The sequence below is a fragment of the Toxorhynchites rutilus genome, chromosome 2 (assembly GCF_029784135.1).
Source record: "Toxorhynchites rutilus septentrionalis strain SRP chromosome 2, ASM2978413v1, whole genome shotgun sequence".
Taxonomy (NCBI): Eukaryota; Metazoa; Arthropoda; class Insecta; order Diptera; family Culicidae; genus Toxorhynchites; species Toxorhynchites rutilus.
In genome coordinates, this window is record NC_073745.1 from 245,651,553 (window position 1) to 245,669,436 (window position 17,884).

Genomic DNA, 17,884 nt, shown 5'->3' on the forward strand with positions numbered 1-17,884 from the left:
GTCGTCGAAGATGCGCCACGCTCCGGAAGGCCTGTCGTCGAAAATTGCGACAAAATCGCTGAATTAGCCGAGAAAGACCGGCATAGTAGCAGCCGTAGCATCGGCCAAGAGCTGGGGATAAGTCATCAAACCGTTATTAACCATTTGAAGAAGCTTGGATTCACAAAGAAGCTCGATGTATGGGTGCCACACTCGTTGACGTAAAAAACATCTTTGACCGTATCGACTCATGTGAATCGCTGCTGAATCGCAACAAAATCGACCCGTTTCTGAAGCGGATGGTGACTGGCGATGAAAAGTGGGTCACTTACGACAACGTGAAGCGCAAACGGTCGTGATCGAAGCCCGCTGAAGCGGTTCAGACGGTGGCCAAGCCCTCATTAACGGCCAGGAAGGTTCTGCTGTGTGTTTGGTGGGATTGTCAAGGAATAATCTATTATGAGCTGCTACCCTATGGCCAAACGCTCAATTCAGACCTGTACTGCCAACAACTGGACCGCTTGAAGGTAGCACTCATGAAGAAGAGGCTATCTTTGATAAACAGAGGCCGCATTGTCTTCCATCAGGACAACGCCAGGCCACACACTTCTTCAGTGACGCGCCAGAAGCTCCGGGAGCTCGGATGGGAGGTTCTTTTGTATCCGCCGTATAGTCCGGACCTTGCACCAAGTGACTACCACTTGTTTTTGTCCATGGCGAACGAACTAGGTAGTCAGAAGTTAGCCACAAAAGAGGCCTGTGAAAATTGGCTATCCGAGTTTTTTGCCAATAAGGAAGCGAGCTTCTATAACAGGGGTATTATGAAGTTGGCATCTCGTTGGGAACAAGTCATCGAACAAAACGGCGCATATTTGACTTAAAACAGATGATTGTAACTAATTTTATGAACAAATGAAAATTCAAAAAAAAAAATACCGCAGGACTTTTTTGACAGCCTAATATTAAGATCGCGACTACTCAAGTTATCATAATCTGATATGCGTGAGTATACCCTTTCAATCTTCTAAAAAAGCAGCCAGTTAAATTCATTAATTGCATTTTTTTACATAATCAAACAACATGCTCGATATTATGACATCATGGACCACAATTACATGAATTATTAGTAGCAAGACCTACACGATAAAAACGTGAATTGAGCACAAACAATAACTGATAAATTCCTATTAAAGGGTGTGTCACATCAAATTGCATCACGGAAAAAACGCTGTAGAAATTCGCCCAGTAGACCGATCCTTTTGAAAATTTTAGACAGTAAAATAAAAACTATTAAACAACTTTTGGCATTTTCTTTTTATTCATACTTCGAGCCCAAGCCCGTATGCTCGCACCTTCCTCTTTACCCCGTCCATAAGGTTCTGTACAACGTCAGGTTGTAGTTTTTTTTGAACAGAAATCCATTTTCTCTTGAAGTCCGCCTCCGATTTGACAACTTTTGGGTTCTTCCGGAGGGCCTGCTTCATAAGCTCCGGCGCGTTGGGCGGGTTCATTTCCTTTGGCACGAAGGTCACCCCGTTGGCTTCGTACCACTCCAACACGTCCTTTGAATAGTGGCACGAAGCGAGATCCGGCCAGAAGATGGTCGGGCCCTCGTGCTGCTTTAATACTGGTAGTAAGCGCTTCTGTAGGCACTCCTTAAGGTAAACCTGCCCGTTTACCGTGCCGGTCATCACGAAGGGGGCGCTTCGCTTTCCGCAAGAGCAGATCGCTTGCCACACCATGTACTTTTTGGCAAACTTGGATAGTTTCTGCTTGCGAATCTCCTCCGGAACGCTGAATTTGTCCTCTGCGGAGAAGAACAACAGGCCCGGCAGCTGACGAAAGTCCGCTTTGACGTAGGTTTCGTCGTCCATTACCAGGCAATGCGGCTTCGTCAGCATTTCGGTGTACAGCTTCCGGGCTCGCGTCTTCCCCACCATGTTTTGCCTTTCGTCGCGGTTAGGAGCCTTCTGAACCTTGTATGTACGCGAGCCCTCCCGCTGCTTGGTCCGCTGGACGAACGAACTTGACAAATTCAGCTTATTGGCGACATCCCGGACCGAACTTCTCGGATCACGTCTAAACTGCTTAACTACGCGCTTGTGATCTTTTTCACTGACGGAGCATCCATTTTTGCCGTTCTTCACCTTCCGGTCGATGGTTAGGTTCTCGAAGTATCGTTTTAGTACTCTGCTGACCGTGGATTGGACGATTCCCAGCATCTTACCGATGTCCCAATGTGACAACTCCGGATTCTCGAAATTATTGCACAGGATTAATTCACGACGCTCTTTTTCGTTCGACGACATTTTTCCAAATTTACGAAAAAATTGACAGTGAAGCATGGCCAACGTGATTTATACACTCTTATCTGATTATAAGCGAAAGCTGAATATATAATTCCTAAAAATTAAAAATTTCTACAGCGATTTTTCCGTGATGCAATTTGATGTGACACACCCTTCATTGGTAAATGGAGGAAAAATCGTTATAAACATCAACTCACGTTGCGAGCTAACGCCCGAATTTAGGCAAAAAGATTGCTCGTTGCGTTGGGGAGGAAGGCGAGTGGTTAGTGCAATCGAAAGAAAACTTACCCATTTTATTCTTCAAATTGTTAACATTATTTACTACATTCACTATTCATGTTTTAAACAAAACAAAACTGGATAAATTTCCTGTTTAATGGTATATAACACAACATATGTCGCAATAACAATTTTGAGTAATATGCGCATGAAAACTCTTAATGAATCGTTACATTTTCCGTAGAGTGACCTCCCTATATAGAAATCAAAGACATAGTCCTATGTCAAAAATGTTTATTTTACATAATCTTGCATGTATCACTGCTTTTTCAAGGAAAAATATTTCCGACCAGTACGATATACATGCCCAAATTCAATACGACCGTAAAGGGTTAATATAGAACGAAAATTCAGGTTTCTAGCCTGGAACGAACAATTCAATATGTTGATCTGAAGCAAAAAACACTACAAAAAGCAACATAGGTTATGTCACCTTTAAGGACAGTCAGTATTCTGCAAACAGTTTGATTTTTGTCACAGCTAAACTGATTTTTTTCATTTGTGCTATTTCTTTAAAAAATCAGTGTCGCAATCTGTACCATTCAAAATATATGTTGCATAGAAAAAATCTTTTGAAATCTAGTACTCAAGCCTCAAATCACTCATTTGTTTGATGATTGTTTTACACGCTCTTGCTAAACCTTGAATGCATCAGTTATCCAAAGTTTTGAGCTGCCCTATTCTGTTTGATCAAATGTTTAGATTTCAACATTGTGATCATTGTATCGTTACTTTGTCGATTTAGATGTAAAGGTTTGTTGTTGTTATAGTCAGAAAAAAATCACTCGACAGTTGTGAGGCATTATAAGAATACGTGGTTTTCATTACCTCTCATACAAACAAGAGGGTTATATATGTGATATAATCGCAAAGTGGACGTGGGACTTACATTGGAAGGTTGGTAACCATTTGTTCGAAGTTGCATCTGAATCAATTGTCAATGATGTTCTGTTCTTTTGACATAGGACTATGTCTTTGGTTTCTATATAGGGGGGTCACTCTACGAAAAATGTAACGATTTATTAGGAGTTTTCAAACGGATATTACTCAAAATGGTTATTGCTACATATGTTGTGGTATATATCATTAGACAGGAAATTTATCCACAATTTTTTTTTGCTTGAAACATGAACATTGAATATAGTAAAAAAAAGTTAACAATTTGACGATTTAATTGGGTATGTTTTCTTTCGATTGCATTATCCACTCGCTTCCTCCCCGACGCAACGAGAAATCTTTTTGCCTAAATTCGGGCGTTAGCTCATAATGTGAGTTGATGCGTAAAATGAATTATTCTTCATTTACCGATAGTAGGCATTAATTTTATATTATATTGTATGTTGTCCAATCATTTTGTGCTCAATTCATGTTTTTATCGTGTAGGTCTCACTACTAACAATTTGTGCAATTGTGGTCCAGGATGTCATAATATCGAGTATGTTGCTTGGTTATGTAAAAATGAAATAAATGAATTTAAATGGCTGTTGATTTAGAAGATCGAAAGGATATGCCCACGTAAATCAGATTATAATAGCTTGAGTAGTCGCGATCTTACAGGGCTATAATGTTATTACAAACAATGTTCCGGACAACGTGGCAACGAAGGAGATAATGCTATTTTTATCTATAATATATATTTGTAGTCATTTGACTCAGTCTTATATTTTTTTTCCAATTCATTTATTTGTAAGGCTCAATCGCATAAGCTTTGCGGAGCCGCTAATTCAAGGTTTGTTTATACAAAGTTTCAACTAATTGCTAGGTTTAGTAGAATTCGACCGAATACTCGCGGTTTACTCGAGGTTAAAAGGGCAACATTTTTTGTGGGACGGGTCAGGTTAGGGATATGGATATGAGGTATCGTTGTATCAACCGAGAGTTGCCGCACGCACTGTAGCATTGTGAATAATGACCAGGGATAGCATCTGGTGTTCGACTATCTGGTGGGTGACGGCAGTTTTATATTTATGTAGGTCTTTTAGACTTGTGTTTAAAAATGATACATGATGACTCTTTGTCTTCTACTGCATGATAAAATAAACAGAAGAAAAGGGTAGTAATGGCTTTAATGGTATTTTTGTGTACATTTTTGAACAGAATGCGGTACCGAATTCTACCATGTTATGTCATCTAACCCGTTTAAAGTATACAAGTACATACAGGAAACAGTTTTTCCAGGGCATCTATTTGATGTATTAGAAGAGATAAAAAAATACAGATTTTGAACAATGGAAAACTCAATTTAAATGCAATTACTACACACAATCACAGTCCTATGTCAAGATCCCGTCCGTGCCTCTAGGCTCAGAACCATCAACTTTTTTTAAGGGGCTTCAACCCGAAGGTCATTCGTTTCTTAATTCAATGATTGAATGAATGAATATTTTGATTAGAACGCTGAATTTTTTTTATTGTTGATGTGTTAGTGGATGAGTATAAATGCGGAATTATTTTTACACGGATACACATGTAATTCAACTCTTTTGAACTTTTTGGTGGTCCTGAACAGAACCGAGGCGCCTTGATTTTGCGTATAGAAATGAAAGACGTAGCCCTACGTCAAAAAACAAACGCGTAGGTGTTGCGAATTTATGAAGAACGTAATTCTACTATTTTGAACTGTCCACTCAAGGTGACTTTCAGAGTACTGCGATACTTGACTTCACAAAAGTTGATCCGGAAAATATTCGAATTCTGCTAGATGAACAACCTTATTGCAATATTTAAGTCTTTGTTAATTTGCATTGATTGATAGCTGGGAAGAACATTTTAAGATTTATTGAAGCCATTTTATCAAAAGAACAAAGTTCGTCTGATTAGTGTGGTTTAGATCATATACATATGGGAGACCAACTTTTAGCGATTGCAAGGCCTCTAGTATTCAGAATTGATTTTTTATAATATTTTTTGATACATTGAATCATCAATCAAATAGACACATTTGAATATGTCTCATATCTAAATGATCTGAGCTCTACTCATAATAAAGACACAATTTGATTGCTCTTATGAAAAGCGTAGAACAAATATAAACAACGAATATCCGTTCAAGATAAGGAGTAGGGGAAGTGGGGGCAAAGTGGTCACCCTAAGGAAGATGTCCATTTACTGCGTCCACATACCGCTACAATTCCAGTTTTTCAAAGAATATTGTAGCTTAACTAATTGCTATTCAAGATGGCAATCCGTTTTTATTATAAAAATTGAAAACAGTATATTTTTCATCATTAGAAAAAAAGTTGTAAAATCGAACATTTTTTTAATGCGGGGGCAAAGTAGTCACCTGGTGGGGGCAAAGTGGACACCTATACATATCATACTCAATGAGATAGATTTATGCGTTGTTTCTTATACAAACTTGTTTGAATCATCATTGAAACATTAGGTACATGTATAAAATAAGTTGTATCTATTCACCTAGAGTAGTAAATGAAGTTTTCTCATATCTACAAAAACTCAGAAGGAAAATCATATGTAATGCTTCATTTTATGAGGCTTGGTTCTGACTGGAATGACCGATTTTCCCAGGATTAAGTACCATCATCTATCGGAACTCTTCTAATAAAGCCAGCCATAAGTGACACCTCCAAGAGCAGCTTGTGATGATAGTGTATAACTTTTATCAAACAGAATATTGTAGTGGAATTTCTTTAACGGTAACGGTATTGAATTAAAGAGACTTTAAACTCTGAGAGTTCATTCGTCTCGAATTTCTTTAGTTAATTTATTTCACATTTATAGGATTCGTACATCAGACATCAGTAACAGAATGTTATAAGAAAAAATAAATGAAATTCACTGGCATAGGTGGCACAAGCTACGCACACTTCGGATGGAATCACAATCAGCCGTTCAATGAAGTACGGCTGGTTTTGATGGATTTAATCTTCTTCGAAGCTTCTACCTCGGCCAACTGTTGTCGATACGTCTTTGCTGTTATTTCTATGGCATTGGTAACCTTCCGCTTGCGTTTAGAACTCGCAACCTTCGCTCTGGGAAGTGGCAATATCTCGGATGGCGAAACAGTGAATGATGAGTTCGGATCAGATTTAGAAAATTCGCCTGAGGAATCAGCATCACCCGTGGAATCGATCTGTTTACTTGTATCTGATTGAGATGAATCCAATAGAAGCTTATCGGTAACTTCAGATGGAGCGAAATCTTCTTCCGTAAAGACAGACCTGTTTAGCGGGTAAATCCATGTCTTTCTGAACTCTTCAAGCCACTTTTGTTGTTGTGGTATTGTTGAACGCAGTACAAACTAACTCAGCCACATCATACAGATCGATCACACGAGCAGGTTTCTGTTTCATAAATGCTTCGGCCGCATTGGCGCAATGTGCTTTAAATGGGCTCATAAAAGTCACATCCAAGGGTTGCATGCGATGGCTGCAATGTAGTGGAAGTATTAGAACTGTAACAAAATTGGCCCTTGCTCTGTCAAGAAAAGTTAGGTTCTTCGTGTGTGAATTATGCCCATCAATTATTAAAAGTACAGGGTCCTGCTCCGATGGTTCCACTTTAGCGACGAAATGATCGAACCAATCTATAAAGATGTCACTGGTCATATAACCTGATGGGTTACAGGAATACTTAGTTTCGGAGGGTCCACCTTTTGTCAATGCTTCGTGCAATCGCACTCTAGGATAAACTATGAACGAAGGTAGATGTCGCTAGCTGACATACACAGCATTACTGTTGCATTCTCACCTCTTTCAGATGAAGTTATAGAGCCGACCTGTCGCTTGCCCTTCATTGCAGCAATCTTCCTTTTTTCGGTGGTACCTTTGAATAAATACACGAATATACCTACTAACATTCCATACTTACGAAAAGCAAAAATAACTTACAGTAGAGATTCCAGTCTCATCTGCGTTAAAAACTCGAGACGCGGGATACCCAATTGTACAGAGAGTTTTCTCTAGCATATCAAAAAGTTTTAGAGGCGAATGAACTGCAAAGTTTAAAGCCTCTTAAAAACAAAGAAGATAAGATACCAAAAACAAAAATGTCGACAGAAAACCTATTGAATCCTCCGGTTCGTGCTATGGACGTTGCTTCTGGTTTCCGAAAGGAAACATTTGGCGATTTTGAAACCCGTCCAACCAATCACGACCAGCCAGATTCTTCGTCGCACTAAAAGAATGGCTTATGTGATTGGTTTCTGCAACATCAAAAGCCAGCTTCTGGATGTCCTTCTTGTTTAGACCATAAAACCGGGATTCCATATCAAAAATGTGCTGCTCTAGCTCGTTTTCCTGATCTACTGTGAAGACAGACGTCTTGGAACCCATTCTCTTCTCTCTTCTCGGCGAAACAATCCGTCTGCTGAGTGTACTCCGTGGAATTCCGAAGGTGGTCGAAGCGGCGTTTTTGGACATTCCTTTGTTTACTGCGTCTATTGCAGCTTTCAACTATTTTTGTGTCCAGTTTTGCCAATCAGTTATCCTTTCATAATTACAAGTCATCTATAAAATCAAAAAAGAACTTTTAGGTGACCACTTTGCCCCCAAAGAGCAAAATAATTTCGATGCAAATAATTAGCTGAAATTAAACAAAATATCTGCCTACCTCTCCGGGATTATGTGAACAGTCTTCTAAACTGTTGATTTTGCGAAAATAGCAGGTCGAATAAACTAAATCACGAGAAGAAATTCTTAGATTCGATGCGCACAAAACTATGGCCGAATGGCTATCGAAAGAGCGATTTTTGTTTTTATTTTTATTTTGACATGTGGCGGCTTTACTGATGCACAGGGTGGCTCAAAAGTCTTAGAACTCTTCAGACATAAGATGATTATCAATATGGCATCAATAGTCAATAGTTATACTACCAAACAAGCAGGTGACCACTTTGCCCCCACTTCCCCTACTGTATGTAATCAAAAGTGGCGGTTCAGTATAAGTTGTGTTCACTATTAAAACGCAAAACCGATTGTATCAAGAAATTTGCGTCTCGAAGCAACATTGGCGGTCGAGATAAGTAAGAGTAGGAGCTCTTACACCATAATCTTAAGACCCCATCCCATCGATTACGTTTTGTTTACAGACATGAGGTGATTTATCCGATGAAATACATACGTATTGTCTCAACGTATGCAAAACTTCTTTGACACAAATCGCTATAATTTTAACATTAACGAAAGACACTATATGAAGGTTTAAAAGCAGTCCTCTATTGGATAAATGAAAATAATGGGATATCAAACCACTTACCTCGGTCTATTCTGCATGAAGTGCTGACCACCAAAGATCACCGCCATATAGATCCCACAGTAGTAAAACACGTAGGTCCAGTTTTTGACCATCCAGACACGTGTATCCTGGTGGATGAACTCATTCTCGAAATCGAAAATGTACGAGTAGTTTGGCGTGATCTCGACATTCATTTTTGCTGCTGCTGCTGCTGCTGTTAGTGGTGGTGATCCTGTTAAGTGTGTTGCTGTTTGGCTATGCCTTTGCTGCCTCCAATTTCTGCTTATACTATTTTTTGGTAAAACTTGCTATCTCGGGTATCGAGCTTTAAACTTATTTCTCCAGCTGAATAACTTTATTGCTTATATCACTGACTTTGGAAGCCACGTGTAACGAATTATTCACTGCCCCTAGCTTGGGTGGAGGAAAAAATACAAACAACTTTAATTGAGGCGAGATTATCCAATCGGTTGAATTAATTTCCAACACTTTCAGTCTGGCGGAGTCACTACTGGTTATCAACACATAACACTACGCATAGACACTGCACATCGCATCATCACGCACTATCTCTTCCCCTTTCTCGTATTCGACACGGGCCACCTGCCGTGGGCCGGTGTTCAAAGGTCCGAACGTAAATGTAGCTTTCGGTCGAATAGAAATTTTTCGAAACTATCCGTCGTGCCTCGAATGCCAGCGCGGCGAAAGAAAGCCCAAAGGATCACCACATATGAATTTAATAAATCGATTTTACGTTCAGGTCCAACTCAACGAATCTCCAAGAGAGTGTTGGAGTGTCGGTAGAGAAAAAGAGAGAAATAGTCGTGATTTTTTCACTTTTGTCTTCGCCAGATCTTATGTCACATGCTGACGCTTTTTGTTAGGATAAGCGGGGGGGAAATTTTTCGTTTGCGATTTTCTTTCAGTCATCATGATACCGCTTCTGCTGTGCCACACAGAATCCTGATTCGCGCCACCGTCTGACCTTGTCTGTACCACACAGCTACAGCCAGGAAGAGACGAACACAAACACAACTTCACCTTGGAGGGTGAGATCCTGTTCCTTGAACCGGAAATCACGAGATTGCCCCAATAAGTTGACGTGTTTTACCGACGAAGCGAATACTTGCACAGCCGAAGCGAATCAGATGACGATAAGATCCGGTAAAAGAGTTGATTTAATCCTCACTTCCGTATGCTGAAGCTCTGTGCGCCCCCTCTCGTCCGTTGGGGATGGAACCTGCACTGTGCGGTATACCTTACTGTACGGTCGATAACTGACTGGAAGCCGAACGAGCTGAGTAACAATTTTAAGCTAACACATTTTAGCCACGCTGTGTACACTGTATTAAACATTTCGTTCGACCGCACGCACCCCTCCAGAGAACAGCCACCAGCCAGAGAGCCTGTGCAGCAGCGTCTCTCTCACTCTGAGTCGCTCCGGCAATTTCATTCACTACGGGAAAAAGCGGACGCACCGGAATATGAGAGGTGCATACATGCAAACGTGTGCAGCGTGTTCGGTTGTATGGTGTTTCGAAAAATTTGTTAATTTACAATTTCGATAAAAGTTTTATTAAGTAAATCAGTTTTGCAATATTGCGTACAAATTAATACAATATTTTAGAAAAATGCTGCAACTACATACTAAATTAAATGTGTCACACTGCTTTTATTTATCATTTTGTTCCAAACAATTTTTTGACGTAGAACTAAGTCTTTCAAGAATGGCACCCTTCAGAAAACAGGTCACGTTTTTATGAAATAAAGTTATCGTTAATAACTATTTTCACTGTGAACGAATACTCATGATTTGCATGCCAATCGAATCGGAAATACTCTAAAATTTGTTTGATATGCTATACATTACAGTTCGCTAATCTCTAAACGGTTTAAATTCATTTTGGTAGTTCTAAGCATCATATCAAACGTAAAAGGACAGTCATCATATTTACTTGTAACGGAGAACATTATCTATGAATTGCTTACAAAGCAAATGTGTTGAATTCAATTGCATTCGAAAATTGTTTTATTCAATCGATAATTTATTCAATACAATGCAAATATTTACTAAGACAACGGTAGTCCCAAGTCAACCGAGCCGTTACCGTTTTGTCTCAAATTCCGAACACTTAACCTTTGTTGGCCATTAAACAGTATCTCATAACTCAAAATGGTACTTTTTCGCGAAATTAATATGATTTTTGAATACAAGAGAGGCTTTTCTATCATTTGTCTACCATAAAATTTATTTACAAATACATATGAAAAGTAAAAAACTGAAAACTAAACTGAAAAACTAAAAATATGTTTGATTACAATTGTCTCAAATTCCGAACAACAAAAATGCTTTTTTTTTAATATCACATTTGAGCTACTGGACCGATTCAGATGATCGATATATCAAATTAAAGCCAATTTGCTATCCTTCTTTGGAAAAATATTATACTCCCAAAAATGTGGATTTTGAGCTTCGAAACTCGATTCAAATTCCGAATTAGCTAGCGCAAACATTTTATCATTGGTTTTGACAATGACTTTTTTGCAAATGCTTAATATTAGTTATAGGCAGTATTGATTAAATTATGTTAAAATGAAGCATATATCACAAAGAGTGTCAGGGTTTTCATTATTAATTTATTTATAACATTAATGTTCAGTAAATTTACATTCAAAAATGAAGTGTTCGGAATTTGATTCATACCTCATGCTGATTTCAAACACATATACACTCATATATCGATCTAAGAAGAGGAAGCACTCTGTATCAAAGTGTGCTACAACAAAAAAGATGCATACGGAAAAATTTTTGTGCTCGTGCGGATACGGAAGAGTATCCAGAATATTGGAATATGGATATACACTGCATTCATTTAGATACAACGTATATTTCATGGAAGTATGCTTTCAAATCCCCGTAGAAAAACCTTACTGTTGCATGCTGTGGGGTTCGATTCTTCCTCAAGCGAAATATAGGAGCAAAAGTGTTTACATTTTGTGGTCGATATCTGAGTGGGAATGAGAAATTGTGGTGCGGTTTGGCAGCACTGTTCAATCGTAAATGTAGTTCTACGTCGAAAATACGGTCGTGTCCTAGATACAACCCCTCACATTTTTTAGAAATCCAAAAATGACAGATTCAGATTAATTTTATTGATAAAACGCACAATTTGAAAAAAAATATATAAAAAATATTGAAAAATTATTTGGCCACCCCACCGCGCAGTTTAATAGCAAATTTCCGAAAAGGGTTGCCAGATCTGTTTGAAATTTTATGGAAAGCATAAGACTCTCTTCTACAATCTCTACAGATTTCAATGTATGTTGTAAATACCGGAAGTAGAACCCCGGATATCCGCGAATAGTCTGGCTAGCTCACCGCGGATCACGATAACGCAAGTAATGATTGAAAGAGTTGTAAACACGAAATAAAAAGATTTTTCCGCATGATAACTATGTTTTATCAATACAGGAATTATTAAATTATTTATCGGTAAAGTCGTGTACACCAGTGGTCAAATAATGTGAAGGCCATGACCAAAACAAAAGTGCAAAAGCTAACCACTCAATGATAAATTCTGGGAAATTCCATAGAATTACTATGGAACTCGCTTTCGCGGAAAACCGCACCGGAATGAAGATTGACGATATTAAGCTGGTCCGTTATTGTGAAAATAATTTTGGATTTTCGGGTGGAATAAGCACATCGAAAAGTGTTTCGTTCATTTAGTAATTGGAATCCGAGAGACGTCGTCTGTCGTCGACCGCGAATGTACGAAAAAATATATTCTATTGGCTATTTGACATTTTGACAAAAATAAATCCGTTAAAGCGAAAAAATATAGGGGGTTGTTGTATCCAGGGCCCTACCGCTTAGGACTTAGGACTTACCTAGCTTGAATTTCACGGGTTGGAATTGCATATATTTAAGGGTTCCTGAATAGTCTTCCAAAAAGAAAATATCAGGGACGCAAATTAAAACAAAATAATTAGCTGAAGATATGCGACAAGCGAACCAGACAACTCGAAAAATTCTAAAAGTTGCACCGATAGTTTCACCTCGGTCGATGGGGATCGGTATCTATAATGGTAAAATGGAGCAAACGAGTGAAATTCTTATCGACTCTATTTCCATAATGAGGCCCACTATCACTATCACACCGAGCAAAATTTTGTATAATCTCTTACCTAGCTCGAATTTCATACGCTGGAAATTGTATATATTTAAGCGTTTCTGAAACGTTTCCCAAATTAAAATATCAGGGACGCAAACCAAAACGAAATAATTCTCTGAAAGCCATCGACTTGCTCGGTATCTATAAATGATGCTAACGAGCAAAATTCTTATCGACTCGATTTCTAAAATAGATCCCATTATTTATAAATGCAACAACATTTTACAAATATTTTTGACGTAGGACTACGTCTTTCATTTCTGTACCGGGATGTAAAATCAAAGTTTCGAAAACGAAAGCGTTACGCCGGAGACCGAGATTTTGAGCGTTAATAGCTCTTAAACAACTGAACGAAATGGTATGATAAACACTTCATTCGAAAGATAAAATGTCTACGCGTTCTATATTTGTTACTTTTTGATCCAAAAACTTGTTTCAATAGTCTTAAAATTGCTTTCAAAATAGGCTATTGAAATCACCAATCGGTATATAAGCGAGCGCCGCTCGGAAATCCACTCAGTTCTAATTGAACAGCGATTGGAGCATGTTGTCGCTGTTGTGGTGAAGCTCTTCGTTTATCATGAAAGCGCGGATGAACGGTGTCACCAAGAGCCTGTTTGTGCACCTTAGGCCAGAAGGGAATCCATCAGGAGGAGAGTGATGCCACAAACGGTTCCCCGGAAGGTCTCGAAGCAGCCGCTACACACACACACATACACGCGCGGAATTCTTTCCGTTTGGATGCCATTCAGCATCGAGAAAGATCCGGAAAATAATCTGCCAGTTCCTCTGGGAATTTAAAAATACATTCATGTGAAAGAGTTTATTTGAATATTTTCTATCCATGTAACACTGTGACCAAATATGTTTCAATCAAGTGCTATTAACAGATGGTTATCGAGTTAGCATTAACCACTGGTGGGCTTCCAGTATCGAGGAAAATGTGTAAATATCTAATCGTTACTGAAAATAATCTGCCAATTCATCTGGGAATTTAAAAATACATTCATGTGAAAGAGTTTATTTTAATGTTTTCTATCCATGTAACACTGTGACCAAATACATTTGGTTTTGTGATTTTTCAATCAATCGCAATAAACAGGATAGCTTCTGAAGATTATTCTTCCCCATCAGTAGGATATTTCCGTATCCAATATTGGATGCATAAAACCTTGTGCCTCCAACGTAACGCTCTCGTTTTCGAAGTCCCCCAAATATTCATTCATTCAGAATGAATTCAGATTCAACTTCAAACAAATGATCTCTAAATCAACGATAGTCCTACGTCACCCTTGCGGTTATACCATAGATATAACCCACTTCCTGTTTTTTAGTAGAAAGTTTCGGTGAGCTTGAAAAGGGTTAATGGCTTGCGTGGCTTTTTAGAAGCAGCGATTCATTCTTGCCTTTGCGAGAATAATATACGAATTGGTCATATGTCGCAATTTGTTTCTTTATGTCAATGCACGCATTGTACTGAGCATTTATCGCGCTGCAGGTAGCCTTTTTCGAACTAGACGTACACATTTGCCACATGCGATTGAATAAGCCAAGCACAGAGTCAAACACTGTTGCCCAGAAGTGACTTAACACAGTAGAACCTCGATTTTCGTTATACGCGGTGATCTAGCCCGACTATTTCGAGTTTTGCGACTGGAACGAGTTACGCATAGCATTGCAGCAGAAGAATCGTTTTCCTTGTGAGGCGACGATGTTGGCGCAGCTCGATATTTCCCTAGATAATGGGATTACGTTCTGCTTAGCCATGGCTCGGCTCGATGTGTTGATTTCAATGCCAAATCCACAGCAAGTGAAATATTTGGTCACGTCCACAGCTCGAGGGGGAATGAAGATGACAGAAAACGAGCAGAATAAGCAATGTTAGCTGTGTTCGGTAGAAAAGAGACTGAAAATTTTCCCCACGCGCACTTACTGTGCAAGGTTGGAGTTAATGTCGCTAATATTATCTTTTCGTTAGGGGCTGTCCACATACCACGTGAACAGAAACAGCGTGATTTTAGACAAGTACTTGATTTTTCTAAATACTTCGTTTTACTCCTGACTTTTCCATTTGGTTCTATAGTTATGAAACACTGGCAGTTTTTTTTAATGTTTCGCGCCTGAATAGAACAATTGTATTCAAATAACCAATCTTATAAACGCTCAAGATAATCTGTCCCTAATAGTTGATGCTGTTCACTTAACTTTTCTAAAAAATCTATCCTCGTCTAATCATTAATCTGATAAAATGATATACAAAGACTATTTTCGTTTCAAAACAAATTTTGTAACCTTGATTGTTTTGTAATCCTTCAAAAAAAAAAGTATCGGTGTTTCATAGCTTTAGAACCAGATGTTACTCCCCATTTAACATTATCACTCATTTATGAAATTAACGGAGATAGTTAATTTTTCCCACTATTTACACTTCGTTTCCACCGAGCTTTTCCTGATCGCTGAAAAATTCAAAAACTTGAGTGATTCTAACTTCTTGAAAGGTACTGTGTGTGCACCGTTTTTCTTCTCCACAAATCCTCAGACCTTTTGTTTTCTCGCCAAAAAACTGCGCAGGATACTTTTTATGCCATCCCATGAGTCGAAATTCTTGCCCTTTTTTCCAACGGCATCTGAAGGTGCAATATCTGGCGAGTACGGCCCAAATAGATACTCCACCGAGTACCACATCCCAGTCATGCTCCAAGAATTTTTTTTCGGGCAAAGAAACATGGGATTTGGCATAATTCTGGTGGAAGAAAGCTTTCTTATCATATTGGCTAATTATAAATCGCTGATTTTGGTTCGTTCAGTTGCGTACTTGAACTTGCTGGAATTTCTAATGCAAAATCCAGAATTCCGTTCGAATCTCACTAGATATAAAGATGAGTTTCTCCGGGTGAAGACCAGTTTTGGGGATATTTGATTATGGTTCATTCCGCTTGCCTCAAAGATACACTCCAAAATACATTCTAAGAATACATACACATTTCAGCAAAGAAGTTCAATTATATGGAAAGTTTAGATGTTCAACAATTGTTGTGCTACCTTGGCCGAGTGGTTAGCGTCATAACTAACATGCCGGGTGTTCGGGTTCGATTCCCGTTCTGGTCGGGGGAATTTTTCGTCAAAGAAATTTCTTCCGACTTGCACTGTGATCACGCGTATTCTAGAGCTTGCCACTCAAAATGCATTCAAGGCGTGTTATTTGGCATAGAAATCTCAACTAAGTACTAATAAAAATGACGCAAGTAATACTACGTTGAGATGGCGAAGTTCCTCTAGGAACGTTAGTGCCATTGAAGAAGAAGAAGATGTTCAACACTATCAGACAGCTCAATCCTTTTTGTCGATAAATACCAATGAATTTATTGAAAATGCAGAATGTGGAAATTTCCATATATTGTTGAACACAGATGTGAACTGTTTTTTCTTCAAAATATTCATTCAACGTGTCCTCCCCCTTCACCGTGGACAAGCGTGGACATTTTCGTAACCCCTACCCCCCATAAAGTTGTCCACGTGGTAAGTGGATAGCCCCTTATGTTATTCGTTGTTTCTACTCTCGCGACTGCATAAGTTGCCCGTTATTGACAGCACGATTAGGTAAGCACACAAATAGACAGAACAAATGTATGGGAAAATGGGAGCGCTTTCAATTTTCATCGATTTAAACCATAATGTATAGCATATTAAATAAATTTCCATTTCAATTGGTATGCAAATCGTCAAAATCCATTCGCAGCAAAAACAATTATAAACGTTATTTTCATAAAAACGTGACCTGTTTTCTGATTTGGCATCTTGAATGAAAGGCATAGTTCTATGTCAAAAGATTTACATGAAAAGAAGTTTGGCATCTCTGTATCCGACGTCAAAACCCAATTCTCGCGTAGGACACCGCTCTCTCTCGTCGAGTTTTTCTCTCATATCAATCGCAAATCTCCCATCTCTTTTTATGTAGCACTGGTAAACATAATACATGCGGATTCTCATGACATTTCCGTATATGTATTAATATTTTTCCCAAAATTTCTTCAATCATAATAATGATTTTTTGATTGTAAACAAAATTAACAAATCAAAATGTTGTGAGAAAATGGGTTTCGCTTGCCTAATGATTACGGATCTAAATGACAGCAAGTCATTTTCTGAGTCATGATCTTTCAATTACCCAAAGCCGTGAAGCAGATTTGAGTTGCACACATACATATTTTTTTTAGATTTACAGGTGAGAATAAGCGCGCATTTCACCTTTTCCTTATTCCACGCTCTAGTTCAATTCCCCAAAAAAAAAACACCATAATAATCCACTGTGCGAGCGAGCAAAGTGAATGCAAGTGACCCTATACCCATACATGCACACGCGAACTAGCATATTTTCTCACACCGCTCAAACCCATTCACAAGTTTTCTCAAAAGCGAAAGCGGCGACTTCTTTGGCAATCAGCAATGCCATGCACATCACACATTTTTTATTTATCTCGCTCGATATTTATGAAAGGATTGAACGTTTCCGCACCTTAATATCACTTTGACTAGGAAACGGAAAACAAACACACTTTAACAGGCTCTAGCGGGGCACAGCCGCAGGAAATGCGAATATCGAAATCGCGAGTTTACAGGAAATGTGGCCCCGGGCGTGATTGCACACTTCAGCACAAAACACCAAACTTTTGCAAAGTGACTGATTGTGGTTTTCTCCGCTGGGCTCTTCCCTACCGGCGGGAGTGTGCGTACGCTCTCTCGTGGCCAAGCGTCAGTCCCGCACGCTGTGAGTCATTTAGTGAGAGACCGCGAGGAGAGATACCGGTCGTTTTTATGGCACGAGAGAACCACAACAATGGACAGTGACATCTAATTGTGAATATAGCGAGGAATGCTGAGGGGTTGTATCCGATAAACGACCGCTTAGGACGTAGGACTACGCATTCCAATATCAACTGTCTCCGC

The 17,884-nt window shown here is 38.9% G+C and overlaps 1 protein-coding gene across 5 annotated transcripts in view; it reads right to left on the bottom strand.

The window, feature by feature from the left end:
- LOC129767348 (elongation of very long chain fatty acids protein 6) overlaps positions 1 to 17,638 on the bottom strand; it is a 90,731-nt gene extending 73,093 nt beyond the window's left edge. The window contains exons 1-2 of one of the 5 annotated variants that reach the window (XM_055768105.1): positions 17,494 to 17,638; positions 8,784 to 9,176 (exon numbers count right to left, since the gene is read on the bottom strand). In XM_055768105.1, the coding sequence (XP_055624080.1) occupies positions 8,784 to 8,956 (173 nt within the window). In that variant the 5' untranslated portion in view covers positions 8,957 to 9,176; positions 17,494 to 17,638. Of the gene's footprint in view, positions 1 to 8,783; positions 9,177 to 9,951; positions 10,175 to 17,185; positions 17,412 to 17,453 lie in introns of those variants that run through there. The other 4 variants (XM_055768103.1, XM_055768107.1, XM_055768104.1 and 1 more) reach the window with 4 other exon arrangements.
- Between the last annotated feature and the right edge of the window lie 246 nt (positions 17,639 to 17,884).